Source organism: Notothenia coriiceps, unplaced genomic scaffold (assembly GCF_000735185.1).
Source record: "Notothenia coriiceps isolate Sejong01 unplaced genomic scaffold, NC01 NC01_scaffold00013906, whole genome shotgun sequence".
Lineage (NCBI taxonomy): Eukaryota > Metazoa > Chordata > Actinopteri > Perciformes > Nototheniidae > Notothenia > Notothenia coriiceps.
The window spans coordinates 176494-202447 of NW_011346607.1; the positions used below are offsets into that span (position 1 = coordinate 176494).

The window sequence follows — 25954 nt, forward strand, 5'->3', positions numbered from 1 at the left end:
AGAGAGAGAGAGAGAGAGAGATAATTCACACTTACTCTATAAGCACAAATGCAAAGGATGTAAAATAAACTTTTAAAGCACAACCTCCGCTTCTTTCCTCTCTTTTTTATCTTGCTCCCGCTTTAAAACTGTTAAGTGCAGTCATGTCCTCCTGAGATCTCCACCATTTCTCGCACACACACGGCTGAGAGGGAAACAACAGGGCACCAAAAAGCAGCCTAGAATGCACTTATACTCCCCTGCTCCAAAAATGAACATATAAGATATATTTCTCAAAATATGGCAATATGAAGATTAAGGTTGTGTCTCGAACAGTAAAGGCTTTGTTGTGTCACTTTCATCAAGGTAAAAGCAGGGGAAATGTTCCTTTCATTCACTTAATTTGCATTTTATTCTACTCCAACTACTTAACCTTTCCTTTTTTTGTACCTAACTCCCAATTTTGAAGGGAGTACCAATATCTTATATTTAGTTTTGTACATGCAATGCAGCCTTTTTACTTTGTACAATGCAGTATATAACACAAAATGAAATGGCTGCATTTACATTAAACAAAGAATGAGCACATCAATTGCAATAGATGCACAACTGAGAGGAAAGAAGAACAAAATCCAAAAGCATAGAAACATCCCTTTCAACAGAAATTAGTAATTGATCATCTGTTAAGTCTAATCAATAACATGAATAATGAAGGCCTTACGCGGTTGAAGTTTTAATTGAGTAGTGCTTGGTCTGTTCAATACAGACTGAGGTATATGAATACTTCTTATTATAATTATGTTTCTCTGGATATAAGCCCAAGAAAAGAAACCTAAGGGTCCTGTGGAATTTGATTTGCTAATAATCTTCTCGATTATATTCTATCAACATATCTAATGTAGCAACTCTCTCTTCCCTGCTCAGTGCGTTTATCTTCTGTCACTGTTGCAGATCTGGACTATGTTATTTCAAGTATCATGGCTCACGGGCTGCTTTGTTTCCTACTGCTCTGCGTTATTAGGGATCACATCGGGGATTTGCAACTATTCCGTGCAGTATTGGTTATTCTCTCATCGTTTCCGCTTTACATTAGATCCTCTCCGTCCGTCAGAAGCAGGAGAGACTTAGCTGCCGTGCTCCATCACACAGCGCTGCGTGTTTACTCTCATGCAAGAGTGCAGATTGTGTGCTACACTGCTGACGCTTTACATGTGTGTGTACATATGTGTGTCAGCTCCTATCTGTCATGCTCTACTCTACTAACCCAACAGGAGATGTGGTAGTAGTGCTAGATCAGATCTCGTTAGCCTCCTTATTTCTTTCATCTTTCTTCTCCTTCCATCACACCTCGTGCTTTCCCCTTCTTCTTCTCCCTCTTCTATTTCTCTCCCCTGATCCCATTCCTTCTGGTGTGATGCGTGCTATTCTGTTCTACTTCCTTCTTCTCCTCTGAATCTCCCTTCTTCTACCCTTCAACTTCTCTCTTCTTCTGCCAATCTTTTTCTCCTCGTCTTACATTTTTTCCTCATCTTCTTCCATCCTCTCTTCCCCCTGTTTCTCCCCCCTCTGCGCTCCCAGCGGATAACCGTACAGTAGCTGCTCTGGATCACAATACATCATGCGAACGTACATTTGAGTGCGTGCGTGGGTGTTCTGCAGTAATGTATGCATGATGTGATTTGTGACATGGCTTAATCCCAAACAGCGTCACATAGATAGAAATGCATTAACGTGCACGTGTGAGTGTGCTACCTGAGACTGATCTGAGGAGCATGAGCGAATAATGTTTGAGTATCACATCTTCATGGTTTCCATGCCAACCGTACATCCTCCATACCGCCTGTATGTGTTTAAGATTTAAAAAAAATTCATCCTGTCCATCTTCTTGCTCTTCTTCATCTCCTTCCTGGGTCTTCATGCAGAACTACAGCTCTCATGGCTCATTCATGGGTTTGAGTTCTGATTTCCACTACTTAGCTGGAGTGAAGCTGGATTTCTGTTCCACCCTCATGATGTTCTGTGTGATCAGTCCATTCCTCTTTTGAAGAAATTCAATTACAGTTCAGTTTAGGCATGCGTCATCCATTTTCAGGCCATGTTGTGCAATCACAATTGCATGTGCATTCTGGTGTGCAGGGGCTTAGCCAAGTAGATAAGATAAGATAAACCTGTGTTGATCCTCAGGGAAATGCAGGTGTTAGAGCAGCAACAGGAAAAGATTGAAACACAGGATAGTATGGATGAGAGTTCCCACGAGGATAAATAAGAATAAAACGTAACGTGAATGTGAGTTAATATGTATAATAAATTCATCTATAATAAAATATCAGCAATATAATTAGGTGAATCTCTTTATATGAATACAATTATGAATAACTATGAATATAAATATATATATCAATGTATGTGTGCAAGTCCAAAGTACTGTACTGTATATACAGTGCAGATCCCAAAACAACAAATATAGAACTAGAAAGATATTTGATCAACAACAACCCTATTGTGTGCATTTTGGCATTTTCAATCTGGCAATTTTATTTATTCATCACAAATAAACATTTACACCCCTGCAAAATAGTGAAATGTTTAGTACAAACTAACTCCATTGGGAAATTTGGCGCTATCATTTTGTATATCTTGGGATGAACAAACTTATGAAACACTTCAGTCTTCTTGTAAATCAGTAGCTATACATACTGTAAACCTTTGTCATGCTCTGTCGTCTTATAACTGCATCTTATCTCCTAATTTTGATCGTCTATTTTCACTAATTAAAGTTTCCAACCTACTGTAAGTGCACTCAAGTGTAGCATCTGTAGCAGCTACGCCATGTAAACAAACACCAGCTGTGTCACCGGCTACGGCAGATTAGTCCCTGAATGCAGCGCAACGTAAATGTAGGGAGGGCTCACAAATCCCTGGGAATAAAACCTCTTATGAAACCGATTCTGTGGAGAAACTGACATTCGTGTGTTTTCGAGTGTCAGAGGAGCACTTCAGCCCAACTTTATTGAATGTCTGTGTGAGTGACAGGGGAAGCCTCTCTATTTTTCTATTGCTTCCTCCTGTGTTTTCCCCTCTTCACATTCTTGTCTCGCCTCCTTATCTTACCCTTGCTCTAGCACAGTCTGTCCCTCTCAAACCTCAAATCGTCCCATACATCTCTGTCATCCCACACACACCTGAGGCACAACTTTATTATTCACCACAGCTGGAGACCACTTAGCACAAGTGTGTATTTCGGAGTGTGTTTTGTGTGGTTGCTCATTATGCGTTCCATGATATCATTAAGGGGGGTGATATCGCTCCCCTTAAGAGTTTTTTTGTATCTCTCCGGCTCTCTGTTGGCCTTCCTCAAATTGTTTTGTTTGTGTTGGTACCACTCTGACGAGAAAGCCAGGCGAAGGCTTTCTTGCAGCCTACCTGCTCCTGTAGAAGTGGGTATGGGTGTGTTTGTGCGCGAGATCTAGACCAACTCATATAATTTGATTGCACACAGCGCTGTTTTACATTTCTGCCTCTCTGCACTTTCTACTATCTGTACTGTAAAAACGAAAAAGCTGCTGTCACTTAAATTCCAACTAAGTCCAACCGTAGCAGTTTTCACACTTTACTTTTGAGGCAAACCTGCATTTACAAAACTGCCACCAGAGTGAGAAAACATGGGAAAACACACTGTAACTCTGCAGTATTAACAAAAAAGAGCTTACAATTGAACAAACCTGTAATATTGTCACTGGATTCTGACATCTTACTCCCATCAGTCACTATAAAGACAGGCTGAAGACAGACAGCTTGAAAACTATGTGATATCCTTTAAAATGGCTATAAGTTTAGAGAAATGCACCGACACATTTCTGCCTGTCCGCTGTAATTGAACTGATCTGAGATCCTAGTAATTCAATTTGCAGCTATTTCTTTATAATCTGATAATACGTCTGTGTTGTCCAAAATTAGTTTAACCAAACAAATGAAACAAATAAGATATTTGAGTTTTCAGCCTGCAGTACAAAGTGCATAAACTCCATATACAGTCAGGACCATCCATCATTTGAAGGATTTTGAAATGTTATGGGTACATTGAATATACTGCGATGTGATTAGAATCTCACAAGCCATTGGACTGTTATCAAATTACTTTAATCCAATTTTTTTGCAATTCTTGGGGTCATCTGACAAAGAAAATGAAATGCCTGGTGGCTTGCATTGTTGTTCAACTTTTAAAAACCTTTCATGATCTCAGTTTTACTGTACGGGAGGGATGGATTCACAGCCCTGTGTGTGTTTGTGTGTAAGAGAGTCTGGGAGATTTAGAGTTTCCGCCAGAAGGAGAAGCAGTAAAGCTAAAGTGTGTGTATAAATCAACCTCACTCAAGTAAATTAGATGCTTGCTGCTTCGGTTCTCTAAGATGCTTTCTCTCAAACACACATATGCTCCCAGCACTAAAGAAATATGGGAGTCTTTTAAAGCCTGCAAACACATACACACAAACACACAAACACACAAACGCACGGCTTCCAGTAGACTGTAAATCAAAAGTAAAACTGCCGCCAGAAGAAAATGGAAAGAGATGGAGGCAGAGATATAAAGAAAGTCCTGTCCATTAAGTAATGTGATGAGGTCTCAACTAATCAAATCAAACTGTCGCTCAATCATTCTCCTCCACAAGACCTTTAGGGCCACATCCAAACACACACACTGGGGCGATTTAAAACTTATCCATTAAACTGATTTGCAGCCACCCTGATCCTGTTTGGGGCTTTTCAATCAACAATACCTTTTTTTGTACCGCTCCGTCACTCGTTTTACTCGGCTGCTTTTTTTTCTGACAGTACAGGTGCTGTGTTCAGTATACAGTGTGTGTTCAGTGTTCAGTGTTCAGTGTGTATGTCTGTGTTTTGTGTCAGACTGTCTGCTGTCAGAAAACTGTCTGACATGGTAAGTTTCTGGGGAGCAGGTGTGAAAAAGTAACAAGGTGGACATAATATGAGAGAAGAAGAGAGACGATGAGCAACGTACTGTATTGCATTCAGGAATGTATCCATTTTTCATGAAGTCCAGGGAGGCGGGAGTGTGTGTCCAGATGTTTTTCATGGCATCTTGTTGTTGATGAGGACATATTGACTGACATGCCAATCAAAGTTGTTGAGATATTTCAACCTGGACAGCTTTACATAGCCATCCCAAAAGCCAAATTGCTGTCACAACAAAGAAGGTCCAGCTTGCAAGAAAGAATGAAGTGTTAGCTTATTATCCCATTATCTAGTTTTGATCAAGTTTGACTGATTTGATTCATTTTTCTGTTGAATTTTTCAAGTATTAGACTATAATCAGCTACCCTTAACCCTTTGTAGTTGTGCTGATAACTATGTATTTCTCATAGTGTCTAACTTAACCAAACTTAAGTGCATGACATTTAAAGCCAGAGCTTTATAAACCATTAATAAACATAACAAGCCCTGGTGCACCATTTTTTAGCATTAGGCTTCCAGATCAACCTGAAGCACATTATTCACCAAAATGAGAGAAGAAACTGAAAGACACAGAAAGAAAGACAAGAAGAGAGGTTGAAATGATGAGTTTTCGCAGCAGGAAGGGCACGCTTGTGATTTTAAACACACTGAAATGAGAAAAAGTTAAATCCAAGTTAGGATTTACAAAATGTTTGCTCAAATCTTCTCCAGGCCTGTTTCTGAACATACCTTTATCATCACCCAACAGCAGTGGACACTTCTCTCTCTAGTTTTAGTAGCAGGAGGTGCAATACATTATCATCAGTCAGGTGGATATTGAAATCGCCGATAATAAGGATCCCATCAGAGTTGCTGGTAGGAGGAGGACGAGGGCTAAGATAGAGATGAAGAAAGAAGGGCACAGATGGAGCTGCTACAGCTACTGTAGCACCAACTATGAATAATGAAAGCACTGCTGTGTGTGTGTGTGTGTGTGTGTGTGTGTGTGTGTGTGTGTGTGTGTGTGTGTGTGTGTGTGTGTGTGTGTGTGTGTGTGTGTGTGTGTGTGTGTGTGTGTGTTGTGTGTGTGTGTGTGTGTGTGTGTGTGTGTGTGTGTGTGTGTGTGTGTGTGTTTGTATGTGTAAATTACATGAATTAATTGACCCATATGTGTACAAATCCCCAAGTGTTTACCAGGTACAGGTTTGCATGTTGTTTTTGTGCATTCAGCTGAGTTGTGTGTACATGTGTGTGTTTGTGTGTCACCGGTGAAGCGTGGTTTACATGTGGGGGCGGCTGGCTGTCTGTTCATAGAAACCACTCTCTGCGTAATGTGTACGATGTGCAGCAAGAAAGACATTTAGTGTGTAAACATCCACTGTGTGCTTCCTCCTGTTGAGGTTTGTCTGTTTGTATATGAAAGGTACATTAGGTAGTCCGCTGCTGTGTATGAGTGTGTGTGCGTTCCCCTGAGTGAACTCACCGAGTACTGAGTCATAACCCTTCACATCTCAATGGACTCTCTGTATTACTCATTCCCCTCTTTCAACCTCTTTCAGTCTTTCTGCCTCGTTCCTTTTTATTCTTTACTCCCTCCCTCTCTCGGTTCGTAATCTCTGTTTGTCCTTTTTTCATTTTTCCAATTTTTTTCTTTTTTTCTTTCATCTCTCCCCCTTATCCCTTTTATCTCCTTTTTACATGAGTGTTTCCTCCTCTATCTCACTGCCGATTCCAGTTTCCTAACAACACAGACAGATGGCTGCAAATGAATAACCCTTGTTGCTCCCTTTAATAATAGATTATATCAATTCCATTGTTTTTATTTTACAATTTCAGTCGTATCACATTCAGGGATTTAGTAACAAAACAGAAACAAATTGGTAATGTCATGAAAACGGTACTATATATTATCTTTTAAGACAAAAATGTCACATTTCTAAAACTGCAGGTAAAAAGTTATATATTCATATTATTTTCATTGTGTTAAATCTTTTAACCCCACCAAAAATACATTATTTTCTGAATGCGAAATGCATGGGGGTGTTTTTTATGTCAATGATTCGCATAACCATTGATTTTGATTGGTTACTTAAACAAATTAAAAGCCTAAAATGTTCCTATTAAGGGACAGGAGAATATAAATCAGATGCAAGATTTAAAATATAACAGATATTTAATTGGTTCTCACTTTTCCTTCACTTAATGGATTTGCATACATCTCTCATCGTTGTTGGGTGTTTTTCCCCCTCCATTGTTCCACATCTGACTTAAACCACACTTTCATATCTTTTCCAACATTGTTGAAAGGAGGCAGCTCAACCTGACTCTGGAAATAGAAAATCCAGCCGTTTTTTATCCGCTGTTGCCGTGACAGCTCACCAATGAAAACAATGTGCTTCCAGCTCCCCACACCTCCATCAATCTCTCACCCCCTCTTCCACTCCTTCCTCCCTCTGGTTTCTCTTTGTTGAACTGAAGCCTATTTGTGGTGTCACAGCCAACATGGCTGACAGGGAAGCAGATGATGACACCACCAGGTGGAAATGAATGAATTGCCTGTCACCCATATAACTCTGGGTGGAAACAGGACAAAAGGAGGCCAAACGGATGTGATTTCCATAGAAAACCTATACACATCTCATGTTGCTACCCAGAACATTTTTTAAATTATGGGATCTTATTGAAGATTTAGTTATTTGAATATTTACTTTATTCATACTGAGGTTATTATCCTCCAATATCAATACAAATATGTGTACCAGCATCAATTACACAGCAGTCAAATACTTTTTTATCTGTCGATTACATTTTATATTACTAATTTTTTTGTAATTGCTGCCTACATTAGTGTATCCACCACACACCTGGCAAACCTTTTTTTAATGGTGCACTAAGATCAAATACGAATAAATATCACCTATGTTTACGGCTTTAGAACAGGTGAAAAAAGTGAGAAAATAATCGAAATAGCAACAAAAAATTGTGTGATTAGAGTGCATTAAACTCAGAAATATCAGATTTTAAAAAACTGATCACCAGAATTAGTTTGTTCTCACTTCCTTCTCAGGGCTCCCATACTCTTTTTTCAAGTAATGTATGTTAAATATTTGTTCACTTTTTTAAATTGATCTAAATATACTGACATGTCTCAGAGATGCCATCTAACTTTTTTTCCATATAATAAGACATTTCTCACACAACTACTTTTAATCGTACTCTATGTGTTCTGGATAGTGTCCCCTCAAAACTCTTTGCGCTGCAATCGGAGGGTTACCCCTGGGTGTTCCTGATTGTACATTTCCTAATGTGGCTGTGCTGCATTGCATCACTGTCAGCTGGAAGAAATATATAACCAGGGCCTGGGGGGGTAAACTGCCTCATAAGAGTGCCCCTCTGAGTAATGTCCAATGTTTTAATCTTGCTCATCATCTTTTAACAGGAAGATCATTGAGGTGAAGATCATTGATGATGAGTTGTATGAGAAGAACAAGACCTTCACCCTGGAGCTGGGAGAGCCCATTCTGCTGGAGATAGGGCAGAAACACGGTGAGTGAATTTGTGTGTTTAAGAGTGTGTGACAAACAGAATGAGTCTTAATTTAAGGTTCAGGTCCCCTGCACACCAAAGTCTTATTCACAGAGTGAGACTCTCATCGATTGTCTGAATCCACCAATCCAAACTCGGATTAACTTGGGAAACATTTCACACTGAACGAAGCACATGGAAAGGATTTAAAGAACTCTGGACGTGAGCTGTGAGGTGTTTAAAAAACAAATCTATATTTGTGTTTGAAAGGACTACACATTTTCATTTTTTGTTCATAATTCCATATTTAACACAATTTAAATTATGATCTATTTTGATCATGTTCCTTCCTCTCCTCTGTCAGTTAAAGCTTTTTGAGTCCACATAGATAACCTCAGCGCTTGGAAATCCACTAATCTAAAACATTAAGCCCCTCAACTTCTAAAAGATGTAGGAAGTTAATTTCTAAAAAGGCCAATTACAGTGACAGACAGCTTCTCTGGCAGGTTACTCAAGGCTAAAGAGAACCGGCGCTGAAAGTCAATAAGTAATTTCTACTGCTTGCTCAGCTTTGACATTTATTTCGAATGTTGACAGAAAAGACAAAAAGAAATGTGGAGTGACTTTTGTTGAGTCCTTTCACTTTACAGAGACCGTTCCTTTGTCTCAGTTGATCTCAATTCACCCTTTTCTATCCTTTCTTCTGTTCTCTGCCTCACTGAATAATGTACACGCATCTAACCTCTCTCTAATAGACTGGTTGTCAACCTGGGGTTCAGACCACTACACATTATTCTATGGGGTTGGAAAGCAGCAGCATTGATTTTATTTTTCTTCAGGCCAATAAAAAACACTCCGAGCGGGTTTGGGACCATTGCTCTACGACATACAGTATACAGTATTTCTCTCACTTCCCACCCTCAGTATACACAAGTAAGATTGCAACTAATTCATTATTAAGCGCCTCAATGACAAGGAAAATGGCAATCAACCAAAATCTCATATAAGATGTTTACTGTATAGACATACTTTATTCCCATTGTGTAATTCCTGTGAAGAAATAAGTCAAACATTTGAAACAACAAAAGTATAGAGTGGTGCAGGAATGAGTCAGCATTTTTCCAATCCTGTCACTGGGTTTTCAAACATGTTAATGGCAGTTGAAGACAAGTGTCTAAATGAGACTACTCAACATGATCACACAGAACATTAGCTGCTCGTGAGTTGTGACCAAGGTCAAGCTTGTTCCTTTATAGCCTTATGTTAGCTTTTTGTACTTCATAAATCATAAAGTGGTGTTAATATTTGGAGATTATCCTGCTTAACAATACGTGTAAGTAGACGTGTTGTTTGCCATGTTATATTCTGCAATATACCTAAATTCAATGGAAAAATCCCTTTGGTTTTTGTTAAGGGATCCCTTGCGATGCTAACGTCCTGCTTGGCCTACACACCAGGAAGTAGCCATCCCTGCCCTACTCTAATATAACTGAGGTTGTTGAGTACAACCCATGCATGCCTTTACCTTATGCTACACCCCGGGTGACCTACACTTGACACAGTGCCTGAATGCGTCCTGTATGAACACAGATGGAGCAGTGATGATGCTGGTGATGGTGCTGCTTATGCTACACTTCCTCTGTAGACAAAGTGACAGATCTGATGGGGGAAAGGTCTGTTCTCTCCATGTCATGTCATGAAGAGCCAGCAGCCCAGGGCATGTTTCATCACAGAGGGAATTTAATTGGTTTTATAGGACTGTCACATGTGGAGGGACATACACACACTGAACCACACACGCACGCACATGCTGTCGTTTCTTTTCAATTACAGCAGGTTTACACTGATAACAGTTGACTCAATTACTGACAGACACTGAGTTTGAAGAGAGAGGAGGAGACGTATGGATGAATGGAGGGGTGTGTGGAGGAACGTTTGGTGTTTGAGAGATAGAGAGATTGTTTCATGTGAGAACATCGGCCTTTCCTCGTGGCTCTTCATATTTACAGTACAATAACATGGAAAGCTTGATTGATCCGATTTCTCACATCATTCTTTGAATATTAGCATTTACAATTTCACAGCTGCTTGCACACTCTCATAAATGAAAACCCAGCAAATCCATAAAAGCAATTCATGCTGCTCTGGTAAAAATCTGACAAATGTAAAAAATACATGGAAAATGATTTTAGTTCAATGACAGGCCGAAGCTCAATGCATATATAATACTTCATACATTTTACATCTAGAAGGAGTATGGCACTAACAAATGTTATACCACGAAGCTCTATGTTTGTTTGTCAGAGAAGAATATGAAAGAGGGGCTGACATTTTAACATCTTGAACACAAACACAAAACTTAATTTAGTTTAGACAATAAAGGGACCACCTTTCTAGGAATGGGCAACATGTCTACCTTCAACTATTTGTGATAAAGATGTTGTTGGTTTCATATGGTACAAGAACACCTGCCTCCTGGGTATCCATTGCTCCTGACCCTCCATCCTTATGGAGTTACTCTTAACACTTGATCACCTGACTTTTTTTTTTACCATTGCTCTTATTATAACAACTCAAGTTGCTAAGGTTACTGTCATCTTCTTTTTCCTCCTGGTGCAGCAGGTCCCTTCTGACCTAGATGTATGAGGCTGAAAACCACTGATTTAATGGGCTGATATCATTCGCACCAGCAACAAACCTTTGCCCGGGCAAGGTGCCTTATCTTGTGAGGAACCCTGTGATTTGAATCCACTCCCAAATGTAATGGGTTCTTCCTCGGCCCATGCTTTACCATTTCACAATATTTCATAAAAACCAGGCCAGTAGTTTTTATTTAATCCAAACAAACAAAGCAAATCTAAAAATGACCTCCTCTGTGGGGTAAACACCCCTAGACCAGTAGGTTTACAGTATGTGTTTTCAGACCAATATTAATAAAGTGACTGAATGGTTTTGTGGTGAAGGTAACAATAACAAAAAAATGTGCAAAAATGCAGAGAACCCCAGAACAGAAGGCCTGTTCTTCAATGTACAAAAATATGATCATAACAGGAAAAAAAAACTGCAATACTCACAACAAAAAACTACAGAATTAAAGTGAATGTGTACACAACCTCTGTTTCCTCACTGCAACAGAAATTGATCTCCTTTAACTTGGTTTCTGTTAGCTGGCACTGAATAACCTCCATACAGTTACACCCCAACGTACTGACCTCACTGACCCTTTCTTCTCTGGGTTCTGCAGGGGACTCCAATGAGAACAAGCCCTTGGTGGGAGCAGAGGACGAAGAAGTGGCCAAGATGGGCTGTCCCAGTCTGGGAGAACACACACAAGTAGAGGTGGTCATCGAAGAGTCCTACGAGTTCAAGGTGAGCCGGTTTCTTCTGCACATGTTTCCATTTACAGGCAATCTTGTTTTGTAAGCTCTTCAGAATGAATCACCATATAGTCTTGTAGAAATAATAATGCCCACCAGCTTGGCATTCAGAAAATTAGACAGAGCCAAAATGCAAATTGCATCTGAAATGGTTTAAAGTGCGTGTTAGCTCCCCCCCCCCCCCCCGGTCCAGAGGATGAATGATTCATTTTGTTAGCATGTAATGGATTCTCTGCTGAGATGCATGTCATTTTGATATCACACATGCAGAAGACAACAAAAAACTCAAATTGAGCTGTCGTCTTGGTGCCTTAGAGGAAAGCAAAGTTGCTGGTAGATCATTCATCCAGCAAATGAGAAAATACATTTGCTTAGTCATGTAATAAATGTTGTGTAAAGAAAGCATTGCATTGTTCTTCAGCCATGGATCATTACAGCTCATTCTCTCTTGAGGCGCCTGTCTTCGTCATGTTTTCATTCTGTTTATCATTTCCTCATGAGTTTGTCTTTTTGTCATTGCTTTGAAAATCATATTTTTGTTGCCCATTTCATTTGCTTATTTTTTCCATTTCTGTCATTCTGTGTGTGTGTGTGTGTGTGTGCGTGAGCAGAGAGCAGTACACACACTTATCTGGCGGGCTGAACAGGTTATCCATCTTCCTCCCTCTCTAGTGCATGCAACGCTAGTTCCTCCGTCTTCTACTGAACAATGCTGAGGCGTTACAATCCCAGTCCGATGCATACACCCTTAATTGTCGCCCCACGCTGGAATGAATTTGAATTACCTTGTTGACACTACTAATTCACAGTATATTGAGTATAAAATCATGTGGTCTCTCTTATTGAATAGTAAATCATGCAAGGTTTCCTCCTCACAAAGCTGAGTTATGATAATGACTGCTGGAGCTGTTTTGCATCAACAACTTTCATTATTCCCCTTCCTCGCTGCTATTAAACAGAAGCCTAGCCCACTCCGCCTGAAGGGGTTTCCTAGATTTCACAGCATCGTATTAATGAGCATTCTCCACCCTCAAGTTGTCAGTGTTATGAATTACGGACTTTTTAAATGTATCTTTGCAGCATGAGAGCTAATTGAAAAGTTTCTGTGTGGATGTGAGTGAATTAACAACTTGAGTGTCTTTTCTGGTCTGTGTGCTCCTGCATGTTTGCTTTCTGTGTGTGTGTGTGTGTGTGTGTGTGTGTGTGTGTGTGTGTGTGTGTGTGTGTGTGTGTGTAGAATACGGTAGATAAGTTGATCAAGAAGACAAACCTGGCCTTGGTGGTGGGAAGCAGCAGCTGGAGGGAGCAGTTTGTCAACGCTGTCACTGTCAGCGCAGGTAACACGCACGCACGCACGCACGCACGCACACACACACACACACACACACACACACACACACACATCACCACACACATTCTGGTTCTTGAGTTCCTATTTGACTTAATTTTGAAAAGATGGTGGATGATAAATAAAGTATATTTTCGGAAATGTTTGCATCAGCATTTTATGTTGAACCTTTCTTTTGCACTTATTTAACTATTTAAAGTGTACTTATGAAGGTTTCATTGCTGATTCTAAACACCCAATATGGGCTATTTTCTATCTGTTAACACTAGAGAGAGGGAGGGAGGTTTTCTTTAGTCCCGCTGGAAAGAAACACAGTGGGTGTTCTTTTTTGCTTTCTTGCCAACTGATGAGTAAATCAATACTTGTCTCTTGTCCATAAACTAATAATATGAGCAGCTATTTAGCGTATTACAGGCTTTTTCCAAAATTTGACATCTAAATCTCACTCCTAAGTTGTATCTTGTTTGTTTAATCAATGCCAGATTTATGCAACAATCTGACAAGCTGTCCTAAAGACTCTTTGCAAGAATACTTATTACCACAAATATGTAACTAATTATTGGATTTGATGTCAAATCAATTAGGATACATTTTTGCTAAAAGTTAGCCTCTTCAGATTGTGTGCCTCACTTACATTTGACGTTACACAGTGTAACGTTATCGCCCACTCACTGTTCTACTTCTTTCAATTATCTCCCTGCCTTTCCTCTCTGTGTGAATCCACCCCCAAAGGAGACGACGATGAGGAGGAGAGCGGCGAGGAGCGGCTGCCGTCCTGCTTCGACTACATCATGCACTTCCTCACCGTCTTCTGGAAGGTCCTGTTCGCCTTCGTCCCGCCCACGGAGTACTGGAACGGCTGGGCCTGCTTCATCGTCTCCATATCGCTGATCGGCGTCCTGACGGCGGTCACCGGAGACCTGGCCTCGCACTTTGGCTGCACGGTCGGCCTGAAGGACTCGGTGACGGCCGTGGTGTTTGTGGCGCTGGGAACATCTGTGCCAGGTGAGTAGAAAGATGGAGGCAAATCATTGAATGTGTCTGTCATGGCGCGTACGGCCTTTACTGATGCTGAGTTTTCCCACATTTCGGATTTGACAGACCCATAATCCTTTCTTCATCTTTTGATTTGAATAGCTTCCGCCCTCAGTAGGCAGGCTCTAAATAAAATGCGTGAAATGGAGGCTCCATCACAGCCTTGAGCCCGAGCTTGTCTGCGCCTGAAGGGCACGCGTTGTCCCAGGGCTTTAATTCAATTCCCTTCCTCATCTCTCTTGCAGCCGTTTTATTGTTGCCCCTCCTTATGATGTATAGGAATAGCTCCTTTGCTTCTCCTCCATGCAGGAACTATGTGGCTCGTGGCAAAGTCTGTATCAATTATTTTAGGAGTCATATTATATTGTGTGCTGGATTTGGGGACTATAAACACAAATTTGATATCCATTAACAATGTGTTTGTCCCAACACAAGCCTCATTGATGTTCATCTGTTCCTCCCTCTCATACCCCACCTCACTTATCTGTTACCGTGCTCTCGTGCCCTATCCCGGTCAATTTATTACTCTGACTCGGTGTTACCCTACTCCATTCTGCCTCTCTCCCCTCCTCTTATTGCATGTTGTGTTTTCCCTGTTGCATCATCCATCATTCTGTGTGCTGTGGTACCCAGGTGTGTGTGGGTGGAAATGTGTTTTCTCTGCCAAGGTGAGGCAGGATCCTTAGGTCATTATTACTTCCCCAGGGAGTGTGTGCTCCCTCGTGTGTGTTTGTGTGTGTTCATGTGTCTGTTAGAACCATCTCCTCTCTTGTTACCCGCTCTCTGACTTGCACATTATGAAATAAGCAGCTCTGCATTTTTACAATGGAGACACACTGGAGGATTATCCCGCCAATTTACACCAGTTTTGCAGATTCAGGCAATTAGAGAGCAAATGCTGATCGCTGTGAACTGCTGCGTGTTTCTGGCTGTTAAGAGGTTTATGGAGCTTATCTGTTACCATTCACGCCTACAAAAACAATATCAGTGATGTCAATATTTGATATTTGCTATGAAATCATAGTTTATCTTCACACAATGCATCCTGAGCTTATGGGCGCATGAACTTAAATAGTTTTGTCTTTTTTTATTAGTGTCACATTCAAGAAATTGAGCATCATTTTTTTAAAGGGTCAGCTAATGTTCTTTACTAACACCACCTCAGCACAATGGGGGTACATGTTTGTTTACTTTCTACTGGAGATATAGTCATGATTAAAACACAACATCTATAGTAACAGTTACACTATGTTGTTCCTAAAAATCAAATTTGGTTCACTTTGTATTAAGGATGACATCGTGTTCACTTTTTCTTACAGGCAAGAGATTATCATGGTGTCAGTAATAAATTACACTCCCAACTCAATTACTTTTTACTATTAAAATTACAATTAGGGGCTGCAAACATATTTGGGAAACTTTCAGAAGCCCAAATGAGCTACGATAGCAACTTGCTATGTTTCTGACTTTGACCAGTTAAGGAAAGTACACTATTCACACTTCGTTTTCTTCTACATTACAGTAACGTGAAACCGTTATTCAGTTACAACATAGTAAACCAGGGGATAACAAAGTTGTAATCTAGAAATGACATTACCATTACTGCTAGACTGGTAGAGGACATATTGGCTTGTTGAAGGGGCTGGAGGTGTGCTGAGGGGGCTCGTTTATATCAAAAGAGAGGAGGAATATGTTCACTAACATCACCAAGATAAACCATTTTATATTTAGGAATCACCTGAAATGTATTTAGAGTTACCAGCTTCTCAGAGGCTTAGACATTGTAATTTCTGGATCTGTAATTGGGTCTTTTAAGAGGTCATTCAAGAAAATGTATAACGTTAGTGAAGTTGCATTTCATACAGGGTTTTTTTTTCTGTGTTTCCAGCAGTACTTAGTATTGCGTGTGGAGGCAATAATGTGCCATTTCATGTCTCAAACCCACAGATTAATTTACCTATGTTGACACGTTCTTTTCTGTTTGTGAGGTCTGCTTCCAACGGGCTTACAATTCATCCCCCCCAAGAAAGTTTGGAGGATTTTCTTCATGTTGGGATATGAATTTCCACTAATCTCGCCGAACATTCAAATGAGAATTGAAACTCATCTCACCAGCCCGTCTATAAATAGAAATAAGCCGAGACAGGCGCACCATAACTGGCAGCTGTTCCCTGCTGTTCCCTGCCAACCCAGTCGTAGAGCCTATGCGCCTTTTACCCAATTCCTCCTCAATGTTCAGCACCAAGAGCTCAAAGCAGGCGCAGCAGCCTGCATCATGTTACAGCATTAATGACATCTGTTCTGTCTCAAGCTGATGCCAATATACAGCTGCGGAGTACAGAACTAAAACATGAATTTCCCTGACAAATGTACATCACAAAATCACATGGATGTTAATGAAATGAAAATTCAGGGGGGTTTTTCACCCTGGATCTTAACTGTGGCTCGTGTATACTTTGTATTTGCCACTTACATTATTATATATATACAAATATTTCCAATGCGTGCCTCTAAGTCCTTTTTCTCAATTCATTTGGGTCCAATGTGTGTATGTGTCTATTTTTACCTATTGCCTGTACGTATGTGCTTCTCTCTTTATCTCCGACAGTCTTCTCATTAACAATTCCATAGACTACTTCTACACTAACTTGTTCTATAGTGCCTGTCAGATTATATCTATAGATGTAGATATAGATAGAGTACGCTACCATAAGTGGGTGGTTTTATACTCCTTGTTACCTTGAGGTCACTTCCTTAGTGGCTTTCAGCAAGACATTTATAATACATAATCAAAAGTCCATGAAGTCATATTACTTGATGTGTTGTTGATGAGGTTGATGTTTTACATTTGTTTCCTGCCCGATTTTGTATGTTTTCATATTGCTTTTCCTGTGGCTTGGTCATTATGATTAAATAAATATGGTATCAAAACGCCTCAAATGTATTGTAAACTCTTTGTCTTTGTCCTCCAGACACATTCGCCAGCAAGGTGGCCGCCATCCAGGATCAGTACGCCGACGCCTCCATCGGGAACGTCACAGGCTCCAACGCGGTCAACGTGTTCCTGGGCATCGGCGTGGCGTGGACCCTGGCCGCCGTGGTGTGGCGCTCCAGGGGCAAGGTGTTCAAGGTGGACCCAGGGAACCTGGCCTTCTCCGTCACGCTCTACACCATCATGGCCGTCATCTGCGTGCTCATCCTGCTGTACCGGCGGCGGGCCTCGGTGGCCGGGGGTGAGCTGGGGGGGCCGCGGACTTGCAAGATTATCACGTCGCTGATGTTCTTCTCCATGTGGCTGATCTACATCCTGCTGGCTTCACTGGAGGCCTACTGCCATCTACCAGTGTTCTAAATGGAGAGGAGACTGACCCACTGCCAAGAGGGGGAGAGGGAGAGAGGAGTCTTCAGACGGACAGGTCCAGGACAGATGGGTAGCGGATCAATAATGGACTCTCAATTTCCTCTTTTTTTTACGATTTTCAGTGTTTCAGATATATTTTTGTCTCTCCATTTATTTATTTCCTGCAAACACTAAGTCATTTTTGCATAAGCAGCTCTTTTAGGAAAGGAGTCCCACCATCTACCCAGTGTTAAAGAGACATAAACCCTCCTAACTAAGATTTATTTCACATAAATGTATGTTTTAAAGGAGCTTTTATGTTTTTACCTAAATCATCCATCATCGTCAGTGGACCACACGGTTTAATAGTCTGATATCGTTCAATATACTGCCAAATCAGCAGGAGAGAAAAAGAGATTTGGAGCAAGGAGAGGTGTGACGCCATCACTCGGAGAAAAAGTTGAAGAGGAAGATTTAGGGAGGAAGATAAAAGAGGACATTGAGGCAAAACAACTACAAAAATGTTGTGGATAAAGTCGATGGACTTGACTGGAGAAGAAACAAGAAAAAGAAGAATGGATTAGAATAAATATTCTTCTCCTCACTTTCTCTCTCTTGCTACTTTCTGCTTTTTCCTTTCTGGTCTACACAGGAAGAATCATACCCACTGTACTCTGTTAATACTACCAGTGACTTATAGGTTGAACCCCTATCCCAGCTGTACACACACACACACACACACACACACACACACACACACACACACACACACACACACACACACACACACACACACACACACACACACACACACACACAATGTGGGACCTCAGGTGAATAACATTGGAGGACCTCTGGCAGGATAACACAGGACTGTTCCTTTTTCTTTTTTTCGTGAATACACTGCGAAATATACACTCCACCCCTCCACACACATTCTTTCCTACAAAACACTCCTCCCTCATCCCTCCCTTTGCCTTACCCGCTGTAGGACTTGTCTTAATGTTGTGATAATGAAACGCTGTAGTAACCACCATCAATCCCTCTTTTTAATTGAGCCAATCCCAAGTCCTCCTGCTTTTGCGCCAATCAGCAGCCTCGTTTATCCCACCAAGGAGTCTCCCCCCCCCTTTATTTTCTAAACTTTTCAATGGCGTCACGTGTTGATGTTGTTACCGTGCAATTGTAAAAAAGAAGAAGAAGTGAAGTAAGATAAAGACATATAAATATAGTATGGAGATATGGAGGTAAAAAAGATTTAAGCAGGTGGTTCAGAAGAATGTAACTTGAGGATTCAAAATGTCGGATTAGCATCTGGGAGAAAAGTGGGATGGAGAAGAAACGTGTGATAAAAAAGTCTGGAAAACCAAGCAGTCCACTTTGTAAAAGTTGAATGAAGAAGCGTTGTGCAATACACAGCGTGACTGTTAACACTCTAAAGTCGCTTGTAATGGCAAGGACATGAAAATCGGGACTAAACAGGAAATGATTTAACGCTATCTTCGGAACAAGATGGACGCCAGTTAACGACTAAGAAGAGGAGGACGTTGATGACGAATCAAACTATGACTAGTGTTTCTAATTGTACATGATAATATAATACACTTTTATTGATGTGTGTGAGAAACACTGATATTTAATTGATGTGAAAACCCCAGAGGAAATAGGAAATTGTCACCCTTCTTTCCTCTGAAACACAGTTCAAGGAGACATTTAAGGGAATCCCACCACCAGGGGAAAAGGCTGGAGGACTCACAGACAGAGAGAGGAGTCTCTGAGGGAAATGTACGGCAGCTCTGAAATATCACACGACTGTTCTGTGGCAGTCGTCACGTTAGGATGTTTCTTTGAACAAAAATCACAAATCCTCTGTTATCCAAAGATGTAATAGAAGAACAATGTCACAGATCACCGTTCATCTCCAGTGTGCCGTTTTACCTCGCAGGCGTCGTACAAGTCCCACCAGCTGCCAGGTGTAAAAATACTCTCATATTTAAAGGTGTTCACACTACAGATATATGTGCTTAACCATTGGTATTTTTATGGGTACGAGCCTTTATCAAAAGCTGTGCTAACTATTTCGTTTTTGTATAGAAGTTTATTGATTGAGGCATGGTGTGTGTGAAGGTTTGTAAGTAGTAGAGAATATTATGCCACATATCATATGAAATCCTCACTTTTTCAAAGTGCGTTGAATCCAGATTTATATAACGTATGTGTTTATAGCCCTGCCTTGCCCAGGGGCTGGGCTGAAGCTGGGCAGAAAGGATGGCATATGGTGCAGGTGATTATTAAATGTAATCCCTCTGTTAACAGTAGCGTACGAGCAACCATTTCCCCATCAGCTGCCCACACAGCTCGTTGTAAACTTCAAGGAAAATCCTGTAAGGACAATAATTTAGCTTTTTTGTTTATTCCACATAGAGCAAAATGGGACTGAAAACAACAATTTACCTGCCCACCATCCGCCCTTTTTCTTTCAGATAAGGACAAATTACCCGCTGCTTTCAATTGTATGTAAATTCTTACAAAGCCCGCTCAGTCTTCACCAGGCTCAAAAACACACTGGTGGAAATTACTTCCTGTGTCACCCCTTCAATCAAATGTGACGTTTTAAACGCTGCCGCAGTCCCCATCATTTTCTAACAGCCATAAAGGAAGGAATCCAATCTTAATTGCAGAAAATCTGTTAAAGTGGCTGTAAAATCTACCTTGAACAGCTGTTTTCTGCGTTAGCTGATATCTGACAGGCACAGCCAATATTCACTGATAAAGAGATGTGGCCCCCTGCCATCGATGCGCTTGCCCTCTTTCAAAAGAATATTTCTTGGCTGCAAATTTTTTCTATTACTGTCTAGAAAATAGACACAGCTTTACACCCCCACTGAGGACTCTGCAGCATGTTAAGTGCTTCCAGGGCCTTTTGGGAAAATATTGAGGTCAGGAATCCAATCCTGGAGAGAAAAGTTTGTCAAACCCCCAAACAGATACTATTTTATTTGGAGTTCTCGTGTTTCATTCTGTTATATTTCCATTAGTTTCCCAACATGCAGATCTAAATGTCTTAAAGTAGAAGAATCTACTGAAAGTATCCCACTATCCTCAATCTTAGTCCCGGTGCTTGTTGACATGATGTTTGAATTACCCGTACCTATTTGAAACTGTCAGACTAACCATCCAGATCCTCTCAAATCCTGAGTCACTCCTGCAGCGCACCGTATATTTTCAAACACAGGAGTCGGTCATCAGTTAGTTTTGACATGACTTACACGTTGGCATAGCTCCTGACCCTCTGAGATGCCAAACGGTCTCTCCATGACTCCAGCCTCTCTAACGTTTGCAGGGCCAAGACTGAGTGGGCGGGATCATAGTGACGCCACAAGAATACTGAGACTGATTTAGAAATGTAGGCTCTTTAAAGGTTCATAATCCTTTTTGGAATAAGACTGAGTTTGTGTGTGTGTGTGTGTGTGTGTGTGTGTGTGTGTGTGTGTGTGTGTGTGTGTGTGTGTGTGCGTGTGCGTGCGTGCGTGCGTGCATTCTAAGTGAGTGAAGAAATGCAACCATATTTTTAGTCTCTTGCCTGTTGCTTAGCGACCATCTAACTGCGAGCCGTTGTCTTCTTGACTGTTGCTGGTGTGTGTGTGTGTCACTCTCCTTTGATGTTTCTCACTTTCCCTTCTTAGATCGAATGTGACAGTTTCTCATTCATTAGATCTCTCTCTGCGGGCCAATTCCAACATGTATTACTCTTCGTTTCCTCCGACGTGTGTGTATTGTATCCTTTGTGTTCCTCGTGCCTCACCTTGTTTGCATGTGTATCCGTTGTGTGTAGGTCTACATGCGTATGTGTGCCTTTGTTTGTTTGTGCTGCTTGATGTTGTAATCTCCTTATAAGGGCTCGCCCCCCCGCGTCCCTGGCTGAGTCCCAAACGCCAGATTAATGAATCTGAATGCCAACCTGACCCACAGTAAAAAAAGACCTGGAAATTGGATTCCCTCCATTTCCTGTGTGTGTGTGTGTGTGTGTGTGTGTGTGTGTGTGTGTGTGTGTGTGTGTGTGTGTGTGTGTGTGTGTGTGTGTGTGTGTGTGTGTGTGTGTGTGTCTGTCTATCGAATTAGACGTATATTAGATTTGGCTGGCAATCAAGATTGAAATAGATGGTGGCACATTGCTTGAAGAAATGTGTGTGTGTGTTTGTGTGTACAGTGTGTGAGTAGCTGTCATACATTAAGGTCACTGACTCTACAAACCGATAGCATGATGTCATGATGCTGACAATCACACACGTGTAAATAACACATTACATTACATTGCATTTAGCTGACGCTTTTATCCAAAGCGACTTACAATAAGTACATTCGACCAGGAAGATACAACCACACATGCACACGTACTGCACTTGTAGAAACAGATGATTGATATGGTTATCAAGAAAGCAATCCACACACACACACACACAAAACTCTGGCTCTCCGCAGTTTTAGTAAAACTTAACATATATATCCTAGCAATGTTACACTTTAATTTATTTGGAAAATGACAACAGAAGCCCGCTAAGAAAGTGTATTTAGTTGACGCTTTAAGTGGCGGTTGCTAGGTCGATTATTTGTGCATGTGTGTCTGAGTGTGTGTTTACAGACATAAATCATTATGTTTATATGAGTTAGAGATATAAAGATACTGAGCTTGTAAAGAACCAATTTTCCCATTTTCCCATTTTAATTTCAGAGACATCTCTAGCGTGTGTGTGTGTGTGTGTGTGTGTGTGTGTGTGTGTGTGTGTGTGTGTGTGTGTGTGTGTGTGTGTGTGTGTGTGTGTGTGTGTGTGTGTGTGTGTGTGTGTGTATCAACCTCTATTTATCAATGTTTTTTACCTTCTTTTCCCCCTCTACCTTCTAAATATTTATATATTATATCACTTCCTGCTTTCCGTTTTATTTATATATCATGCCACCCTATTAATGAGGTCACAAAGTGCTTTTGATATAATTATCTTTCATTTCAATTTTTCAATTCATTTTATTATTATTATTTTATTGTGCAATGTTTAATTTGTGTCCAAGGTTTTATGTTGTTTTGGTGATTTTGTTTTGTAAAATGAAAAAAAGCCCTCAGAGTAGAACAGGAAATTAGCATAGTTACAATTTAAATAGTGTTCTATTATCCCTTTTTTATTGTGTGAGCGAGTGCGAGTGTGTGTGGACGCGCGCATCTTTTCATCATTCCGTCCATGAGTGTGTCGACGCATGAATTAAACTCATTCTGAATACAGTGTTGATGTTGGAAATGTCGTAGTAAAGAGTAAAGTATTTTTAAATGCTGAAAATTACATGACATGAAAACCGATATAGATGTTTACAAAGACCAAACTTTTATTTTATTTCTTTTTTTTCCTCAAAGATGAAATAAAACTTGACTGGCAAACGCTCAGAAGAGTGTCTGTTTTTCATTTAATCATGGTGGGAAATATATCAAAAGATACTGATTTGACTAAAAGCTCAAATCAATCACAAAATGGACTGTGAGTGTGTAGTCATGATTGGACTGAACTAAATAGCTGTTTGCTAAATTAGCCACGTGTCTGCTTTACAATGTAATCCAAGTCTCCTGTTCACAGTACTTTAAGTAAAATGAGTGAAGTATTTAGTTTTAAGATACTTCCGCCGCTCAGGCGCTTTATCGATGGATCTTGAAACTAATTTTATTGGTTGCATTATGGGAAATGTAAGATCAAACACTTTTAGTTTCACCACAAAGATAATTGGTGTAATTGTTTTTTTACTTTTGCCTAAATCTTCACAATTTCCTGTTTATTTATTGAAATGGGGGAGTTTACTGGAGATGAAAAGATTCTACTGTGACGCATCCTTTCCCTATTTATTTAAAAACAAAAGAGACAACTATGTAAAAGCCTTTTCCCATTATGCTGCTCCTACTGAAGTCTTTAATTAAAGCTGCACATATTGATTTTGCCGTCAAAATGAGAATAAAAAACCTTTTTGGTGTAACAAGTTGCTTAATGTCTCTAACACCTTCCCCATAGCACTATAGTAAGTGTGACACGCCGATGATGCAATTCAGCTGAGGTCTTTTATGATGGTCTAACCGAGGGATATATCATGCTGTATGAACTGTTCTACACGTTTCTACAGCTGTCCAAGCGGGGGATTCATCCGGATTTCCAAGCATTTTCACAGAAATGGAAAGGTGAAATCAGCATCCCAAAGGGTTTGAGTCATCTGGGCCTGTTTGAGTCAAACGAACAAGATAAATGAATAGCAAGAGTCTAACCTGACCCATCTGAAGATCACAGGGTGAATTTCTAAGTAGTAAAGGAGACAACAACTGTTGATTACGGCTTTAAATGCAACTACATCTCACAGAAGGCAAGAAGCTGCACATTGTTTTTAGTGTAATAAAGCAATTTGCTTTAAATTCACACTCATTTCTCTTCTACTGAGCTTCAATAATCAATACACTAACCCTAATGGCTATCTGTCACAGATGGATTCATAGATCATTTGTTGTGCTCTGTGAAAAACAAGATGCTTCTTTGGTCATTCAAAGAAACTATTTTGAAATAGCATCTGCATTGAAAATATATGATGTATTTCGTCAGTCACAACGATATGTTGTCATATCTTAATATCTAAAGTTTGATGCTAATGTGTAGATCTGATCGGTTAGCTTCCATTAAATGCTTGGGATGGGTGGGATGAGGTCAACTGGAAAACTGCCATCATTTGTGCGTTACTCTCTAAATTAATTTAGCTAAACTGCCTCACAGTTAATCATCTCATCAGCATCCGCCTCGGTGTTACCTAATGCTGCAACATGAGAGCAAACACACTGATATTTATAGCACAGGCCTAAGGGGAGTGGTTGTTGGAGATTAACACACACACACACTACCACTCACACAACCACACACACACAACCACACACACACAAACACACACCTGGGACCTGACCAGCAGAACCGCTGTCGGCCAATCAGAAGCTCCACTGTGGTTCCCTGATTTGATCTGAGGCACTTTGGGAAAAGCAGATAAAGGGAGGGTGAGTGTGCTTTCACTTGCTCTGCATTATAGTCCAGGTGTGTGTGTATAACATTTATTTTCTAAGACTGACCTAATTAGACTAAAGAAATTCAAACTTTGAAACTGTTTTGCATGTTATTCCCCTTTTTCTGGTTCTTCTCTGTCAGTTTCCCAACAACCAAGGTGGCAGCTGTTATTCCCAAAGCAGCCCTGCGGTAGCCACGACGGCGAGACACGTCTCCATCCTCTGCTGGAGAGGAACGAGACGAAGAGACAAAGAGTAAACACATCCGTCCTGAGGGACAGAAAGAGAGAAGGAACACGAGAAGGAAGAGGCAGACGGACAGGGGAAAAGACGGAGAGCTACAAAGTGTGTGAGAGGGAGAGAGAGAGGCGGACAGACGGGAGGAGTTGGGATGTGAGACAGACGCAGAGATGGCAATAAACAAATTGAAGCTGTGGAGTTGTTGCTGACACCGATTTATCCTGTGGGATCAGGAAAAAGACAGGAAGTGACACGCTACGTTGATCGTCTCCTCTCTCCTGAGTCCAAATGTTTGCCTCCACGCGTAAAAACATTTTGACACCTCTTAGTTGGTTAATTGGCTCTACACTTTAAAAAAAACAAAAACGTTCTATTATTATTCAGCAACAAAATGATGTTTCTCACCAGAAGCGAATCATTTAAAGACATCAAAAGAAACAGATTGTTTCAACCTTTTACAAACGAGTTATTTTCTCATGCAGCTATTTGAAAAGCTGTGTTTTTTTTTAAAGGGACCCTATTATGTTCATTTTTCAGGTTCATATTGGTATTCTGTGCCTCTACTGTGATATGTCTCCATGCTTTAATGTTCAGAAAGGTCTTTAGTATGGCGAATTTCCGCAACAAAACGACATAGTATTTTGTTCATTTGGTTGTAGTTGGTATCTCCCATAGGATTTACATGGAGATACGCCCCGCCCCCTCTCCAGCGCGTCTTGTTTGAATGACAGGAGCAAACAGCTGACAGCCGCGGTGAAACTCGAGCGATTAGAGCGATGCGAATATTGGGTAGTCTACCATAGTATTTACATGGAGATAAGCCCCTTAAAAACCATGAATTAATAAAGCATTAATTCTGTGTTTACTGCTGTCATTCAAACAAGACGCTGGAGAGGGGGCGGGGCGTATCTCCATGTAAATCCTACGGGTCGGATCCATCAGTAACTAACCTGTAGCTGCTCCGTCCACACTCACAACGTCATACAGACATAAATAAAGCAGCGACTGTATTCGCCATGACAGACAGTCTGTGTTTTGTATATGTTTAACTTTTGTCCAGTTTCTGAACAGATATGAGGAGCTGTGAG

The 25954-nt window shown here is 40.7% G+C and overlaps 1 protein-coding gene across 4 annotated transcripts in view; it reads left to right on the forward strand.

Moving 5' to 3' along the window:
• Positions 1-22989, forward strand: part of slc8a4b (solute carrier family 8 member 4b) — a 93317-nt gene extending 70328 nt beyond the window's left edge. For all 4 annotated transcript variants that reach the window (XM_010774368.1, XM_010774369.1, XM_010774371.1 and 1 more), the window contains exons 13-17: positions 8372-8478; positions 11702-11826; positions 13072-13171; positions 13915-14187; positions 17190-22989. In XM_010774368.1, coding sequence (XP_010772670.1) covers positions 8372-8478; positions 11702-11826; positions 13072-13171; positions 13915-14187; positions 17190-17569 — 985 coding nt within the window. In that variant the 3' untranslated portion in view covers positions 17570-22989. The remainder of the gene's footprint in view (positions 1-8371; positions 8479-11701; positions 11827-13071; positions 13172-13914; positions 14188-17189) is intronic.
• Positions 22990-25954: the final 2965 nt, after the last annotated feature.